Source organism: Ursus maritimus, unplaced genomic scaffold (assembly GCF_017311325.1).
Source record: "Ursus maritimus isolate PB19 unplaced genomic scaffold, ASM1731132v1 scaffold_6, whole genome shotgun sequence".
Taxonomy (NCBI): domain Eukaryota; kingdom Metazoa; phylum Chordata; class Mammalia; order Carnivora; family Ursidae; genus Ursus; species Ursus maritimus.
In genome coordinates, this window is record NW_024426774.1 from 33,730,441 (window position 1) to 33,745,013 (window position 14,573).

The 14,573-nt window shown below is 39.3% G+C and overlaps 1 protein-coding gene across 8 annotated transcripts in view; it reads left to right on the top strand.

Annotated features, from left to right (window-relative positions):
- Positions 1 to 14,573, top strand: part of MTA3 (metastasis associated 1 family member 3) — a 160,043-nt gene that overhangs the window by 124,228 nt on the left and 21,242 nt on the right. For 6 of the 8 annotated variants that reach the window (XR_005832830.1, XM_040623148.1, XM_040623153.1 and 3 more), the window contains 3 exons: positions 3,843 to 3,967; positions 7,776 to 7,927; positions 8,928 to 9,150. Coding sequence is in view for 7 of the 8 variants with exons in the window: in XM_040623148.1 (XP_040479082.1) it covers positions 3,843 to 3,967; positions 7,776 to 7,927; positions 8,928 to 9,150 (500 nt within the window). In the remaining variant the exon portion in view is untranslated. The remainder of the gene's footprint in view (positions 1 to 3,842; positions 3,968 to 7,775; positions 7,928 to 8,927; positions 9,151 to 14,573) is intronic. The other 2 variants (XM_040623149.1, XM_040623154.1) reach the window with 1 other exon arrangement.

The following is a 14,573-nucleotide window of genomic DNA, read 5'->3' on the forward strand; positions in this document are numbered from 1 at the left end:
TTCTTGTGCATCGTCGTGCTGTCACAGCAGAGGGAAGGTACATCTAACCAGTTTTCACCTAGTAACCCAGAGAATTGTTTCCGTTACGTTTTGCATTGACTTCGTTGGAGGCTTGATCTAAGTCAAAGACCAGCAAACGATAGTCTACAGGGCAAGTCTGACCTGCTGCTTATTTTTGTAAATCAAGTGTCATTGGAACACAGCCATACTCCTTCATTTATATATTATTTATGTCTGCTTTCATGCTTCAATGGCAGCATTCAGAGGTTGGGACAGAAATTGTAATATCCACAGAGCTGAAAATATTTATGATGCCAACCTGATCTAAATGAATGATTTTTGGAGATCAAGACATTTTCTAATCATAACTCTTTTAAAAGTTACATAAATCTTCTACATAAATAGACGGTATGAAGTTATCTTGAGTTGGATAAGAATCTGAATCCTTTGAAGGAGTTCACAATTAACTCTGAAATCAAGTATTTTGAAACAAAGAATAGATTAAGAATTATTTTATGCTGTCATTCTTTGAGCCCAGCAGTATCCTGTATGCAGAGCACTCTGTTCAGTACTAGAGGTAGAAAGGTTAAGAAGACAGACTGCATTCTAGTGTGGGGGAGACAGATGCCGAACAGTCACCTGGTGTGACAAGAACTATGATGGAGAAGAATAGAATAGTTTTTATGAAAATTTGTAGAGGACCACGCTCAGTTGATGCTTTCAGAAAAGATTCTTTGTAGAAGTGAGTTTGAGTGAACTCTGGAGGAAGAAATGAAATTAACCAGGTGATGCCCTTTCCAGTCCAAGGGGATCCTGAGATTGGAAGGGGCAGAACAGTAGTTAAGGAGCTGAGAAAAGGCAGTGTAGATGCTGTCAAGAGAGTGGTGAGCTCTGGGAGGCTGGTGTGGTAGGCAAGGGCCAGGAGTTTACCCATCTGATGAACAGTGGAAGCGGATTTTAAACAAGAAAGTGTCGTGATCAAATTTGTACTTTAAGATCACTGGCTCTATTTTAGGAAATGGTTTGGGGAAGGGGAGTAATAGGGGATGTAAGGAGACCCAATTATGAAGTTCTTGGAGAGGAAAGGTGACAGTAGCTTAACTTGGAGTTATGACCCTGGAAATGGTACACCACTTGGAGGTGATTGACTTGTATGGAGGGGTTGTGGGGAGATGTCAAGCTAGAGTCCCAGATTTCTGGCCAGCACAGCTAGTGGATTGTTGTGCTCTTCACCAAGCTAAGAAACTGGCAGAGAAGCAGGCTAGGTCAGTTTGAATTTGCTCTATCCAAAAAGAGGTGTTGAGTGTGATGTTGGATATATTGGTCTTAAGTTCAGGGGATAGTTTTGCTCTAGAGATACAAATTTAAGCTTCATCAGTTTATAATACTGTGTTTGAAACCATGGCTGAGCTTTCTCAGGAGAAGCAATAAGAAAAAAGGGTCTTAGACCAAGGTTGAGAAAATCCAGGATTTACGTATCAGAAAAAGTAGGATAGCAAGGTGAGTACATTATCACAAAAGCTGAGGGAGGAGTATGTTTCAAGGAGGAAAAGAGACTAATTAGTTATGTCAGATGTTGATGAAAAATAGCCTGAGAATTTAGCAACATAGCGACAGGTCATTGGTCATCTTTAACGTAGTGGTCGAGACCTGCGTATGAGCCAAGGAGCTGCAGACAGTCAGGATGGGCAGCTGTCAACAAAACTGGCTGGAAAGGTCAGTCGAGGGAGTTCTTCACTTCGAGGGGTAGGTTGGAAAAGAATAACAGGAAGAGTTTTTTAAGCAGAATATGTTTACATGACAGTGAAGAGGGTCCAGGAAAGAGAACGAAATGTACAAAATTATCAAGAGGGCAGCAGAGGTAGAATCTGGAATACAGATGAGGGAGGAGAGGTTTGGGCATTAGCTAAAAGGACAGTTTCATATAATGCAGCTTTGAAAATTTTTTGTGCGTATTTGTCTTAGAGTAAAAGTTTATTTGAATGGTCACATTGAAATCATTTGTCACCTGAGAATTAACCTGTAGGTACTTGGATTTGCAAAACGGATTTTAAGTGGTTCACGTGTCTATATTCATTGAGTCTTTGCACACTTGTTTTCCTTTTATGATTATTATAACTAAGGTCAGTGGTTTACTCAGTCAAATAACATGCAAAATCCAATTGAACAACTAAAGTTGTGTTTGCTCTCATTCTTTTTTCAGGCAGCTCACCTGTAAATTTGTATTAGCTCCTTTTCAACACATATATTTAACCCTGGGTTAAATGTCAGAAATTTTCATATTTTGGGGGAAGCCTTCTGAGATTCAGTCAGTCATTTGATTTAAGGGGCTATCCTTTCTATCTATATCTAGTAGATTCTTAAAGATCAGAAATATTATTAAGTACCTTCGGAAATCTTAGTCATTATACATCACCACTTTTAATCGTGTACGTTTTCAGCTGCAAACTATAAGAAGAGAAATGCATTCTGTCTTGTTTAAAATATGTTTTAAAAAATGAGTTGTCTTAAAAATACATTGTTGACACAGGTTAGAAGTGTAAATAATAGCCCTGTTACAGAATGGGGACCTCAGTGCACACGGAGGTTAAATGGTTTCTCCTGGGGTGGTGGTGAGGTGTCACCTAAGAGTTACAGTAACAATGCCAGAAAGAAATTTGCTGTCAGGCCAAGTTTACACATTAGGCTTTCAGCGGTAAATGGAATTGAAGAAACAGGGAACAGCAAAGAGGAAACTCCTGAACCAACTCTGTGTTGAAGCTCCAAGTGTCTTGGTAGTAGTGAACTCTCATTAATTTGATAGCTGGGGGGGAGTTAGAGTATAGTCTGCTTTTAGTCATTCAGCTTTCATTGCTAACAAACGGTTGACTAGTTTATTTTGCTTATTTTCTGTCTAGCAAATAGACGTGAAAGCTCCTCTAGAATGAAAGCTCCTTGAGGTCAGGCACTTTTGTTTACTAGGCACTGAATAAATAAATGTTTAATAAATGATGAGTTTATTTGGGAACATGTCATGTGCACCTCAGTAGTGTTCTGGGGCATGGCACATGGGGAGAAGTTAGCCGTGTTTGCACCAAGTAAGTACCGAGGTAATCTGGGCTACCTGTTTCTGAGGAATTATGGCCTCTGGGAAATTTGCATGTGAACACTTGATAGATGTCTCCTTCTCATCTTCCTAAAAATTTTTTCTTGAAAAGAAAAACCTCAAAATACATTTGTTGGCTTTTCTAATTTCAGGTCTGTGTAATCTTTCTCATAAAAATTCAGACGTCATAGAAATTATTATCCTAAACGGTTAAGTCTCCTGAAATGCCAATGTATGTTCTAGAGATAGCTGTGTTGCCATCCACAGTGTCTTTGTGGAGCATAGAAGGAAAGGAGCCCCTCAAGAGCCAGTGCGCCGGCAGCAGCTTCCACGCCGGTGGCAGGAATGGCGCGGTGGTTTTCTGTATACACAGCACACTGCTTTTAGCTGAATTTATGTGATCCAAAAAATTGTCTTTTATTCTCAGGAGAATTCGTGATAAGTGATAGAGCTTAGGAACTTGCATCTTTCAAAAGCATCAGAGGGGTTCCAAGGAGGCTGTATTCGGGTGGAGGAGAGCTGATGGCCGTTATTTACTTGGTGCACATCACGCATGAGATTGGTTTTTCCATACCCTTGTTTTGCAAAGATGAATGGTTTGAGTTCATTTTAACCCCTTACGTTTACCAGCTGATTTCTTCTTTACCAAACATTCAGATGTTTATATGCAGTTAAGATAAAACAACAGTGAGATAGAGAGACTTCTGCCTTGTCATACAAGTTATTTTTATCACCTCACTTTATATTTCATTGAAAGCAGCAAACCAAATCCCAACCAAATATCTGCCAGCAATGGCAAACCTGGTGCTGTGAATGGAGCCGTGGGGACCACATTCCAGCCACAGAATCCCCTGCTAGGGCGCGCCTGTGAGAGCTGCTATGGTAAGTTGTTCCCGGTGGCTTTCTTCTCTCCCTGAGACCTGTGATGAGGTGCGAGGCCCTGTGCCTGCCGCCGCGGGGTGGGAGGTGAAGAGCAGCACACTGTGAGTAGATGCCCACCCTTCCCTTCGGCCTGGATGCCGAATTTTGGTCTTGGGTATCCTCTGCTCTGCTTCTGTGGGGTCCTCTGTTGAGTATCCCGCAGCAGCGTTTGCTAAGCTGCATTCAGAGTTGTTACTAGCTTTGTGCAAACCATGGTCCCACAGAACACACCAAATCCTGTCTTGGAGGTTCTTAGTATACATTGACAAAGGCTCCAGAAAATTCTGTCAGGGAGACCTGTATGTGGATGAAGTGCTATTTATCATCCTTGGACCCGGTTCTGTCAGAGCGCACTGGTTTGGGAGAAGCTGGTCTTCGATGTTTGCCTTGGTTTTCAGGGCCCCAGGGTATTTATCAGTATCTGTCCACGTCAAGATCCTATCACACATGGGCAGTATTACAGTTTATTTGACCTGGATCTTAAATTGGTTTGGTGAGGTGAAGTACTTGATAACACTTTTTAAAAAAAAGATTTTGTTTATTTATTTTAGAGAGAGTGAGCGTGCGCGCATGCGAATGAGGTGGGGGGAGCAGGAGAGGGGGAGGGAGAGAGAGAATCTTAAACAGGCGCCACGCCCATTGCAGAGCCCGATGATGGGACTCAATTTCATCACCCTGAGATCGTGACCTGAACCAAAATTAAGAGTTAGGTATTTAACTGACTGAACCACCCAGGCACCCCAATACACTTAAAAAAAATTTTTTTTTGCTATTTTATTGTGTCTCTTAGCTTTTTCCCCCTACTTTTTTTTTTTTTCCAAGATTTTATTTTTTTAAGTAATCTCTATACCCAATGTGGGGCTCAAACTCACAACCCTGAGATTAAAGAGTCACATGCTCTACCAACTGAGCCAGCCAGGCAGCTCTCACTTCTTGTATTTTTATACTTATTTAAAATCTCAAACAACAACATAATCTGTTCATGGATATCAATGACATTATAACCTATGTTTCCTTATAATCAAAGTGGCCTGGGGTGGGAGAGGGAAGGAAACTAATATTTACTGAAAGTCTACTTGGTGCCTGATTTTTTTCTCTCAACAGCTCTTTGGAGGGTTGGATGTAGCTTACTGCCCTAGGGCATGGAAATGAGGGACTTTCTGGCCTCTGCTTCATATTTCACACCAAGCTTCAGCATTAGAAAAGACTTTTATTTGGGGGGCACCTGGGTGGCTCAGTCATTAAGCGTCTGCCTTCAGCTCAGGGCGTGATCCCAGGGTCCTGGGATCAAGCCCCGCATCGGGCTCCCTGCTCCGCTGGGAGCCTGCTTCTTCCTCTCCCACTCCCCCTGTTTGTGTTCCCTTTCTCGCTGGCTGTCTCTCTCTGTCAAATAAATAAATAGAAGAAGAAGAAGAAGAAGCAGGAGAAGGAGGAAGGAAGGAAGGAAGGAAGGAAGGAAGGAAGGAAGGAAGGAAGGAAGGAAGGAAGGAAGGAAGGAAGGAAAAGACTTTTATTTTAATTTTCTTTTTTTTTTTGAGTAATCTCTGTACCTAGCGTGGGGCTCAAACTCACAACCCCAAGATCAAGAGCTTCATGCTCTACCAACTGAAGCCAGGCACCCCTAGAAAAGACTTCTAAAACTAGGTCATGTAGGGGTGCCTGGGTGGCTCCGTTGGTTAAGCGTTTGACTTGATTTCGGCTCAGGTCATGATTTCAAGGTTATGAGATCAAGCTCCATGTTGGGCATGGAGTCTGCTTAAGATTCTCTCTCACCCTCTGCCCCTCCCCTGCTCGCTCTCTCTATAAATTAATACAGACAGACAGACAGGTCATAAAATTATCTTACCTGAAACCAAGGAAAGTATGATCCAGGCAAATTGCTGACTTCATAGAAATGGTATATTTCTAACCATTTTTCTATACCATGGAAGCACAAAGGGAAATGATTTGTGGAAAATTAGATTCTTTTGGTCATAATTGTATGTATATTGCATCATGAGTGTCTTTGAATTGGAAACTCTTAGATATTGAAGTCTATTTGTATTTAAATGAAAGTAAAAAGAATCCTGCAGACAAGTGGTGGCTTAATCTGTCTACATTTTTTACTTACCTCTTTTACATTCATATGTAGTCTCATAAATATTCTGTCATTTTTATGTGTGCATGACAAATAAGTGATTTTTAATTTATAATATTTATTTTAGACTCATTAATATCATAAAATGTATCTCATAACATGAATATAAGATTATAGAGAGATAGAATTTGGTGTTTTCTTTTTGTCACTTTTTTTTTTAAAGATTTCATTCATTAAAAAAAAAGATTGTATATATTTTAGAGAGAGAAAGAGAGTACATGGCGGGGGGTGGGGAGCAGGGCAGAGGGAGATGGAGAGAGAGAATCTCAAGCAGACTCCTCAGCCTGATTCAGGGCTCAGTCTCATGACCCTGAGGTCATGACCTGAGCCGAAATCAGGAGTTGGACACTCAACTGACTGCACCACCCAGGCACCCCGTCACTTTTTAATTGCATTTGAGTTAATTATGTAAGGGGAAGGATGTTTGTGGACAAATATTAAAATGCCATGTCATGGTTAACTTGGGTAAAAGGGTATATTTAAATATGAGTGAAATTTTATATTCAGAATCAAAAATAGGTCCATACCTAATATTTAGGATTCTTAAAATTTGTATTTAAAAATAATTAAATTATTTGACTTATTGTTTCTAAATTAAAAGAGGAAAGGTTTTTGGGCTGCTGTTTGCAAGGAGTCCACTAAAAATAACACATGATGGTTGCACAGTATTATTCTCCATAAACTAAGATGCAGTTTGATTATAATGGTCAGTATATTTTTTCTTTTTGACCTTGGCTTGTGAAGTGTTCGTTGACACCTTGATGTACTGTTTGAACATTTTGACCTGACAAAGGTAACTTACAAATTGGGGAAAGAGTATTCCAAGGCAAATGTAGAGAATTATAATAATTTTTATGTACCTCGTTACCTTAATGTATCAGTGCCAGTGTTTCCTATCTTAAACTTCAGATCCATTTTGGGAATACTTTAAATGTAATATGGCAGTAATTCAAACTGCAGAACAAAACTGACAGCGGCTTGCAGTGTTTCGCTAAGTGATAAATCAGCCGGGTTATTAGGTCTTAAACATTCTGTGATCTTGGCTGCATATGCTCACTTGATCTGGACTTAAGTAGTCTTGAAAGGGATTCTGTTTTTAAAGGGAGAAATATTAAAATGATTATTTTGTTGATTTATTAAAATAAGGAAATGGAAAACAGTTGTCTATTTTTGACAGATTCCTGCCTTAATCAGTGGGGCTTCTCTGAGCGCCTTAAACTCTGAGGTAGTTTCTGAACCATTGATTTGAAGACCTAGACTTAGACTTTAAACACATTATTTAATAATAATACCTTTCTGATAACTTATTTCCAGAAGTGTACACAATAGAGGGCATTTTTAATTAACAAAACTCCCATGGTAATGGCACAGTATATTATATAGGATACTTCATCTAATAGCTTCTCGTGACAGGAGCCACGAGTACTCGATATATAGAGAGAAATACGTGGTTTAATGAATTCTGGATCTTGAAAAATACATGCATGTATTAAACTTTTATGTTGGGTGAACTGGGGAAAGAAAAGTAACATTGTAAACTAAAGATGACTTTAGAATATTTTTTAAATATGTGATGCTATGTATATTGATGTTACAAATTATGTAGCTTTCTCTGTTTTTTCATATCTTTAGCTACACAGTCGCATCAGTGGTATTCTTGGGGCCCACCTAATATGCAATGTAGATTGTGTGCAACCTGTTGGCTCTATTGGAAAAAATATGGAGGCCTGAAAATGCCCAGCCAGTCAGAAGAAGAGAAGTTATCTCCCAGCCCAACTACAGAGGTATGTGAGCAATAATCTTTTATGTTGAGAAATGTCATTTCAATGGCTAGATCACTCCTTGGAAACAGAAGTACAGTACGGGATTACTTAAAAAGCAAGCAAAGCTGTTTTTTATAACGAAACATAGCACCATAATGTTTAAGGTGGGCGTGGAGAGAGGGCAGGGACAAATCACATTTTTTCAGGTATTCAAAATATTGTTCTTGTGTGATTACTCAGACAAAAGAACAATGTGTGTGGGAAGTGTTAGCATAAGTAGAGAGCTTACAAATTAAATGTTTTAATTGCTTTTTTTGAAAACAGTTTGCAACCTTTAAATGCTGTCGGAAATATGTCTTACTACACAAAGTAGTAAATACAAATTGAACATTTTTCTGCCCCTGGGCTATCATAGGAGGGACAAGAAGGTAATATGGACTCAACCTTGAGGTGAACAACAGTTGAAATACGATTTTGGTAAAATTCTCATAGATTGCAGATATAAGCGCCTATGTCGACCAGAGGGAGACTTCTTTTTAAGGGCTAACAGGATCTCAGGACTCCTTCACTATTAAAAGCATAAAATAATTTAATTAACCTCGTTGGCAGCTTTTGTTTTGTTTTGTTTTGTTTACTATTGTGAGCGTGATTTCAATGTCAATTTAAAAACCAGAATAGAGGAAGGAGTGCACTTGTGATGAGTGCAGAGTGATGAATGCAAGTACTGAGTTACTATATTGTACACCTGAAACTAATGCGACACTGTATGTTAACACACTGGAAGTAAAAGGAAAACTTAAAAAACAAAAATATAGGATCATACACCCTCCCATCCCTACCCAGTTCCCTTCTCTACTCCCCTGCCCTCGTCCCAGAAATGAATACATCTAAATTTTCTCCTTTGGGGGTAGGGTATTAAGTTATAGATACTTCTGTGGAAAACTTAAAAATTGCCTTTTCTTTGAGCCTGATGCCAATAGCATTGTGTTCTTCACGTGTCTGTCGGTGTCTGATTTTGCAGGACCCCCGTGTTCGGAGTCACATGTCTCGCCAGGCCATGCAGGGGATGCCAGTCCGAAACACGGGGAGCCCAAAGTCTGCAGTGAAGACCCGCCAAGCTTTCTTCCTTCACACTACATATTTCACAAAATTTGCTCGTCAGGTCTGCAAAAATACCCTCCGGCTGCGGCAGGCAGCAAGACGGCCGTTTGTTCCTATTAATTATGCTGCCATTAGGGCAGAATGTAAGATGCTTTTAAATTCTTAACCTTATGTGTTGTGCTTCTGACCATTTTCTCTCTTTCCCTATCTCTCTTTTTTGTTTGTTTTTTTGTTTTTGTTGGCAATAAACATAAGTTCTTGTGTACAGCCTTTTATTTGGTTTATTTTTTTAACATTGTTTTTGTCTGCTGCCATGTGTATCATGCCAACCTAAAAAGGAAACACTGGAAGTCCCTCTGCAGAGAGGGTAGTGCTCAGCAGAGAACCGGTGGGAGGCGCTCTTGTCCAGGGAGGTCTTGTGACGGGGGGTTGCCCGAGAACCCTTATGAGAAGGCACTTCACCTGTAAGGTCGTGCCGCCATGTAACCCCTAAGGACGGTGTCCCAGTGGAGCCCCATAGACGAGACATGCAGTCTGCTGTTACGTGGCTTCATTAAGTTCGAATAAAATCTGCCAATTTACACTAATTGGAAATTGCATGTCTTTGTAAACCTCTCCTTTTCCCATGAACCTTTTACAACCGTACAACTTTATGGAAATTCGCAGTGCTTCATAACAAACACTACAGTTACTGGAAGATGGAGCAAATTATAAATGGATTTTTGTGTCTTTGGGTGAATTTTTTGAAAATATGTGTTTAGTTTTTACAGGCCAGTGGCCAGATTTATGGTTGAGCATTCTTTCTATTTGTCCAGTTTGGTTTCCATTTCATATCATACATATATTACTGCAGACCATGTACATAACTATTACTCTCATTTTCAACATGCTCAGTCTTGCTTATGTTTCATTTTTTTTTTCTCGTTAGAACAAAGGTCATATGTATCAGTGAATTGTGAGTTCTGTTTATTACCATGTACCCCTAAAATGTGTCCATACTTTGTGTGCTAGCTCTGATTCTGGTCTTGCTATGTGTAGTCACAGGCCTGGCTGCCACATTAGAGCCATGCAACTTTCTCCCCTAAAGGATGAGCAGACTTGTTGTCTGGCTGTTGAACAGATAGGAAATCTTACAGACATTTAGTAGGTGCTTTTTCTTTGTGAGAAAAGAGCTTTCTTGTTACGAGATGTTCCATTTTGATTTAAGGAGGGTATCCATATAAGGAGTCATAATCAAAAATCATTTTTTCTTCCTAAAGATAATTTTCAGTAGAACGGTTGAAAGGCTTTACAACTTACGGGTAAAAGCTTTATAAGGAGAAGAAAAGTGCTTTGTAAAGAGAGTGGAAAATGGCAGTGCTCTCTGAGTCCCATGGAGGGGAATTTAGCTCCATTAGACTCGTGTGTTTTTGGAACTTAGGCTGATACTGATACTTCATGCTGGCATTTCCGAGTTCATGGATTTATGCTCTTATCGTTTTTTAAACCATTTTAAGAAACTGGAAAATATTTGCATTCATCCAAACTGCTTAGCTGATTTAAAACACATTTATATAGTTTCTTAACTAAACAGGATAATAAAACATATGAGAAAGAGAATGAATTAAATTCTTCCATTAAAATTGGCCAGGATCCAATATCATCTTTGTTCCTATGAATGGAAAAGAAATCATCACCAACTAAATTGGCAGCTGAGGAAGCTTCTGTTTCCCATGGCTCTTCTGTTAGTTTCTCAGTTAATATGCAAATTGCCTTTATTTTTATTATTCTTCAATGAAGTGTATTTTTCTGTTACCTCATTTTATGTAGTATTCCTCAATTGAAAGGCCATGCTACTAAAAAAAAGGGGGGGGGTCAAAGTTAAATTACATGTGTTTTATTTCTATTAACATATAGCTATATAATAATAAAAGAACAGACTCGTTTGGTGTGATGAGAGTCAAGGAGCATATTTTATTTTGCATTTTGCTTCTTTGGTCAAGTTATATATAGAATCAGATTCTCAAAATAATTTTACCTTGAAATTTAAAATTGCAAAGTTTCAGCAGCCATCCACTGTTATTTTTTCTCAGACAAGCAACTAATGAACTCTTCCAGCATCTAATTGATTCTTACATCATCTTCTCCCATCTTATATGTACCTTGTTACAACCTCTTCAGCAGATCCCTTGATCTTGGCTTGTTATGGAGAAGATAAACTGTTAATAACTTGATGTCTATAGGCAGCTGTGTCTATGGTCCAGTGGGAATACATAGGTCTATTGTTCTTTAGTAAGCTTTCCTTGGTTTCTCAAGGGCACTGGTGGTCCCCCATCCCTCCTCAAAAAAGTGAATCCCTGTGATGCAGTATGAATGTATGTTCAGATGAGATGAAAGTCTGTAATTCTAAAGATACTGATGGATCAAGAGCTCTAATTGATGCATATTAGAATAATTCTTCATAATATTCAGGAAGGCAAATAGTTTTCCCTGTGAACTTGAGAGTTCTAAGCACTATAGAAGCTGACCCCTTCCGTGGCTTCTGGCCTTGTCAGCACCATCACAGTCAGTGTCCCAGCCAGAGTTCACGGGGTAACAGACTGCGTGAGAGGCAAGGGAAGAGTAAGGAGACAAATTCTCAGATAGTGCAGAGCATAATGGTAACATGAGTGCTCGACTTACAAGTTGATCGTAATAGAGGAAATTTTTTTTGCATTATTACAACAGTACTCTCTGGCATTTTGTATTTTATTTTCCTTAAGAAAATGATGTTAAAATAGTAGAGTGAAAAGGGGAAATCTTTGTATAGCCATAAAGTATCACAGAGAAAACATAAGAACAAATAATGCCCCTGGGAAGGGAAGCTGGGAGATTGAGGCAAAGGGGTGGGAAGGAGACTCCCCCGTTTATCCTTTTAAACTTTTTCAATTTTGAACCATGGGAATATATTTCTTATTTTAAAAAATAATTTTAAAAACTTTAGTATACAGTATGACCAACGTGTTGAAAAATATATACATGTAAGAAATACAGAGAGGGAGAAGGTGATTTTTTAAAACCAAATTCCCCAAGTTTCTATTTGTTTTAATAATATACCTTTATATGTAAATATATAAATCCATTACAAAAATGATTAACATCAGTACAATGCCTCTACAATGGTAGAGTCCGTTCCACCACGTGGATAGTACTTATTAAACATGGATTGGTAAATCAAAAACCAGGACATCACAGAAAGAAAGGTATTGTGTCCTTGACACAATTTGCAGACCAATAGCATGGGTTGTCAAGTTTCAGACAGCCTGTCTCTTCTCCCCCTGCCCTCAGTGAAAAAAGCCACAATGTGATAATGGTGTCCTTCCTTTGTTCTTGCCATCAGACATGACCACTGAGCTTCCCAATGACTTCATCAAACATCTGTAAGATCGCCCACCACCCGATGAGCACAGGGTTACTATTTGAGATTCAGGAACCTCAGAAACTGAGGTTAAGTAGAAGTGGATATGTTCACAGCACTCTGTAGATGAAGCTAAAGTGCCTGGAGAAGTGGGTCCAAGTGACTGACCTGCCATCTTCATATCTTGCATGGTGACTCAGTGGTTTCTGAGTTGGTAACACCAGACTTGAATGCCCTAGTGTGCAGTTCCTCAAGAGGCACCTGGAGCCACATTTTTCTGTTTGAAGATGCTAATTCAGCTTTGAAAGTATCCCAAGGGCCTGTGTTCAGAAGCTTTAAAATACGAGATTTTCTAGAGATTTCTCCACAAAAGTTAACTATTAATAATTGTATAAAGTTGTGTGAAATTTTAAGCTCTAATAGGTGAGAACGGTTTTGGTTTGGGTATTTTGGGTAGTTTGTTTTGAATAAAAACTCATTTTTGAATGGATATGTTAAATTTTTCTAAAGATAGAAAAGTGGCTATAAATCGTATTGCCATTCCCTTTTTTTTTTTTTTAAGATTTTATTTATTTATTTGACAGAGATAGAGACAGTCAGCGAGAGAGGGAACACAAGCAGGGGGAGTTGGAGAGGAAGAAGCAGGCTCATAGCGGAGGAGCCTGACGTGGGGCTCGATCCCACAACGCCGGGATCACGCCCTGAGCCGAAGGCAGACGCTTAACCGCTGTGCCACCCAGGCGCCCCTGCCATTCCCATTTTATACCCTCTTCAGAGGTAACCATTGTCATCCTGTCTGAAGTATCCAGAGATACTCTGTGTATCTATGCCAGTCTAAGTAGGTGTATTCTTTTTTTCGTTTTAATACAGATGTTAATGTCCACATTGTTCTGCACCTTGCTTTCTTTAGTTAACAGATCTTGGAGGCCATTCCGTACCAGTGCATTGAGAGCTACCTCCTTTTCTTACCAGCTGCATAATAATCTGTTTCATACTTTAATTCCCTATTAAACAGATTTTTAGATTATTTGCAGTCTTCTCTATTGTAAGTAATGTTGCAACAAATATCCTTATACAAATAGCATTTCATACTGATGTGTGAAATGTGTGGGTAGGTCACAGGACAGACCCCTAAAAGTAAAATATCTGGATCAAGGAACATGCATTTGGAATTTTAATAGTCACTATCCAGTTACCCTTGGAAAAACCGTGATTTGTGCCCCCGTCCACAATGTCTAGAGAATGCTCATTTCTCTGGAACCTTGCCCAACAGTGTTATTCATCTTTGAAACCCTTGACTAGTTGACAGATGACATGTAAGTTATATTAGTTTGCATTTCTCATTTTGAATGAGATAGAAATCTTTGCATATATTTGGAAACCATTTGTTTTTCCCTTTCTGTCAGCTGTTTTTTGCCCCTGGCCTGTTTTCTATTAGAAGTCTTACTGACTTGTGAAAACTTTTTATATTTTAAGGACGTTAGCTCTTGATCTGGGATACGTGGTGCAAATATTTCCCCCATTTTGCCTTTGACTTTGTTTATGATGTATTTGTCAAGCAGATTTTTTAAAAACATAGTTGAATTTATCATTTTTTTAAAAGATTGATTTAATTTGGGGGGGGGGAGAGGGAGAGAGAATCTTAGACTCCCCGCTGAGCATGGAGCCCAGCACGGGGTTTGGATCCCACGACCCTGAGATCATGACCTGAGCAGAAACCAAGAGTCAGATGTTTAACCGACTGAGCCACCCAGGGACCCCTTTGATTTTTTTTTTTCCATAACGGCACCTGGGTTTTGTGTCTTAGAAATGCCTTTGCAATTCCTATAAGAAAATTCTATGGATGGTTCTATTTTGACAGCAATCTTGGAAGCCCATGTGAATGTTTTTGTGAATTTTAATTCACTGTGTACTTTCTGCAGTTTTTCTATTTTATCCCCCCACACACATATTTCCAAAACATTTTAGAAAAATGGCTGTGAGTTGCAATGAAAGCAGGTGTTTTTCCAGGTTTACCTCAAGGAGACGTACTCTAGGAAGCCAAAGAAATGAGCCTGTGTGCAATCAAGTGACTTGGGTGAGATGCTCATGTTCTCGCTCTTTCTGGGCAGATTTTTATTCCTTCTGGGTTCTTTGGGCATCTCTCAGGTTGCTTGCCTTATCTGTGCACTTTTAATGCATACTAATGAA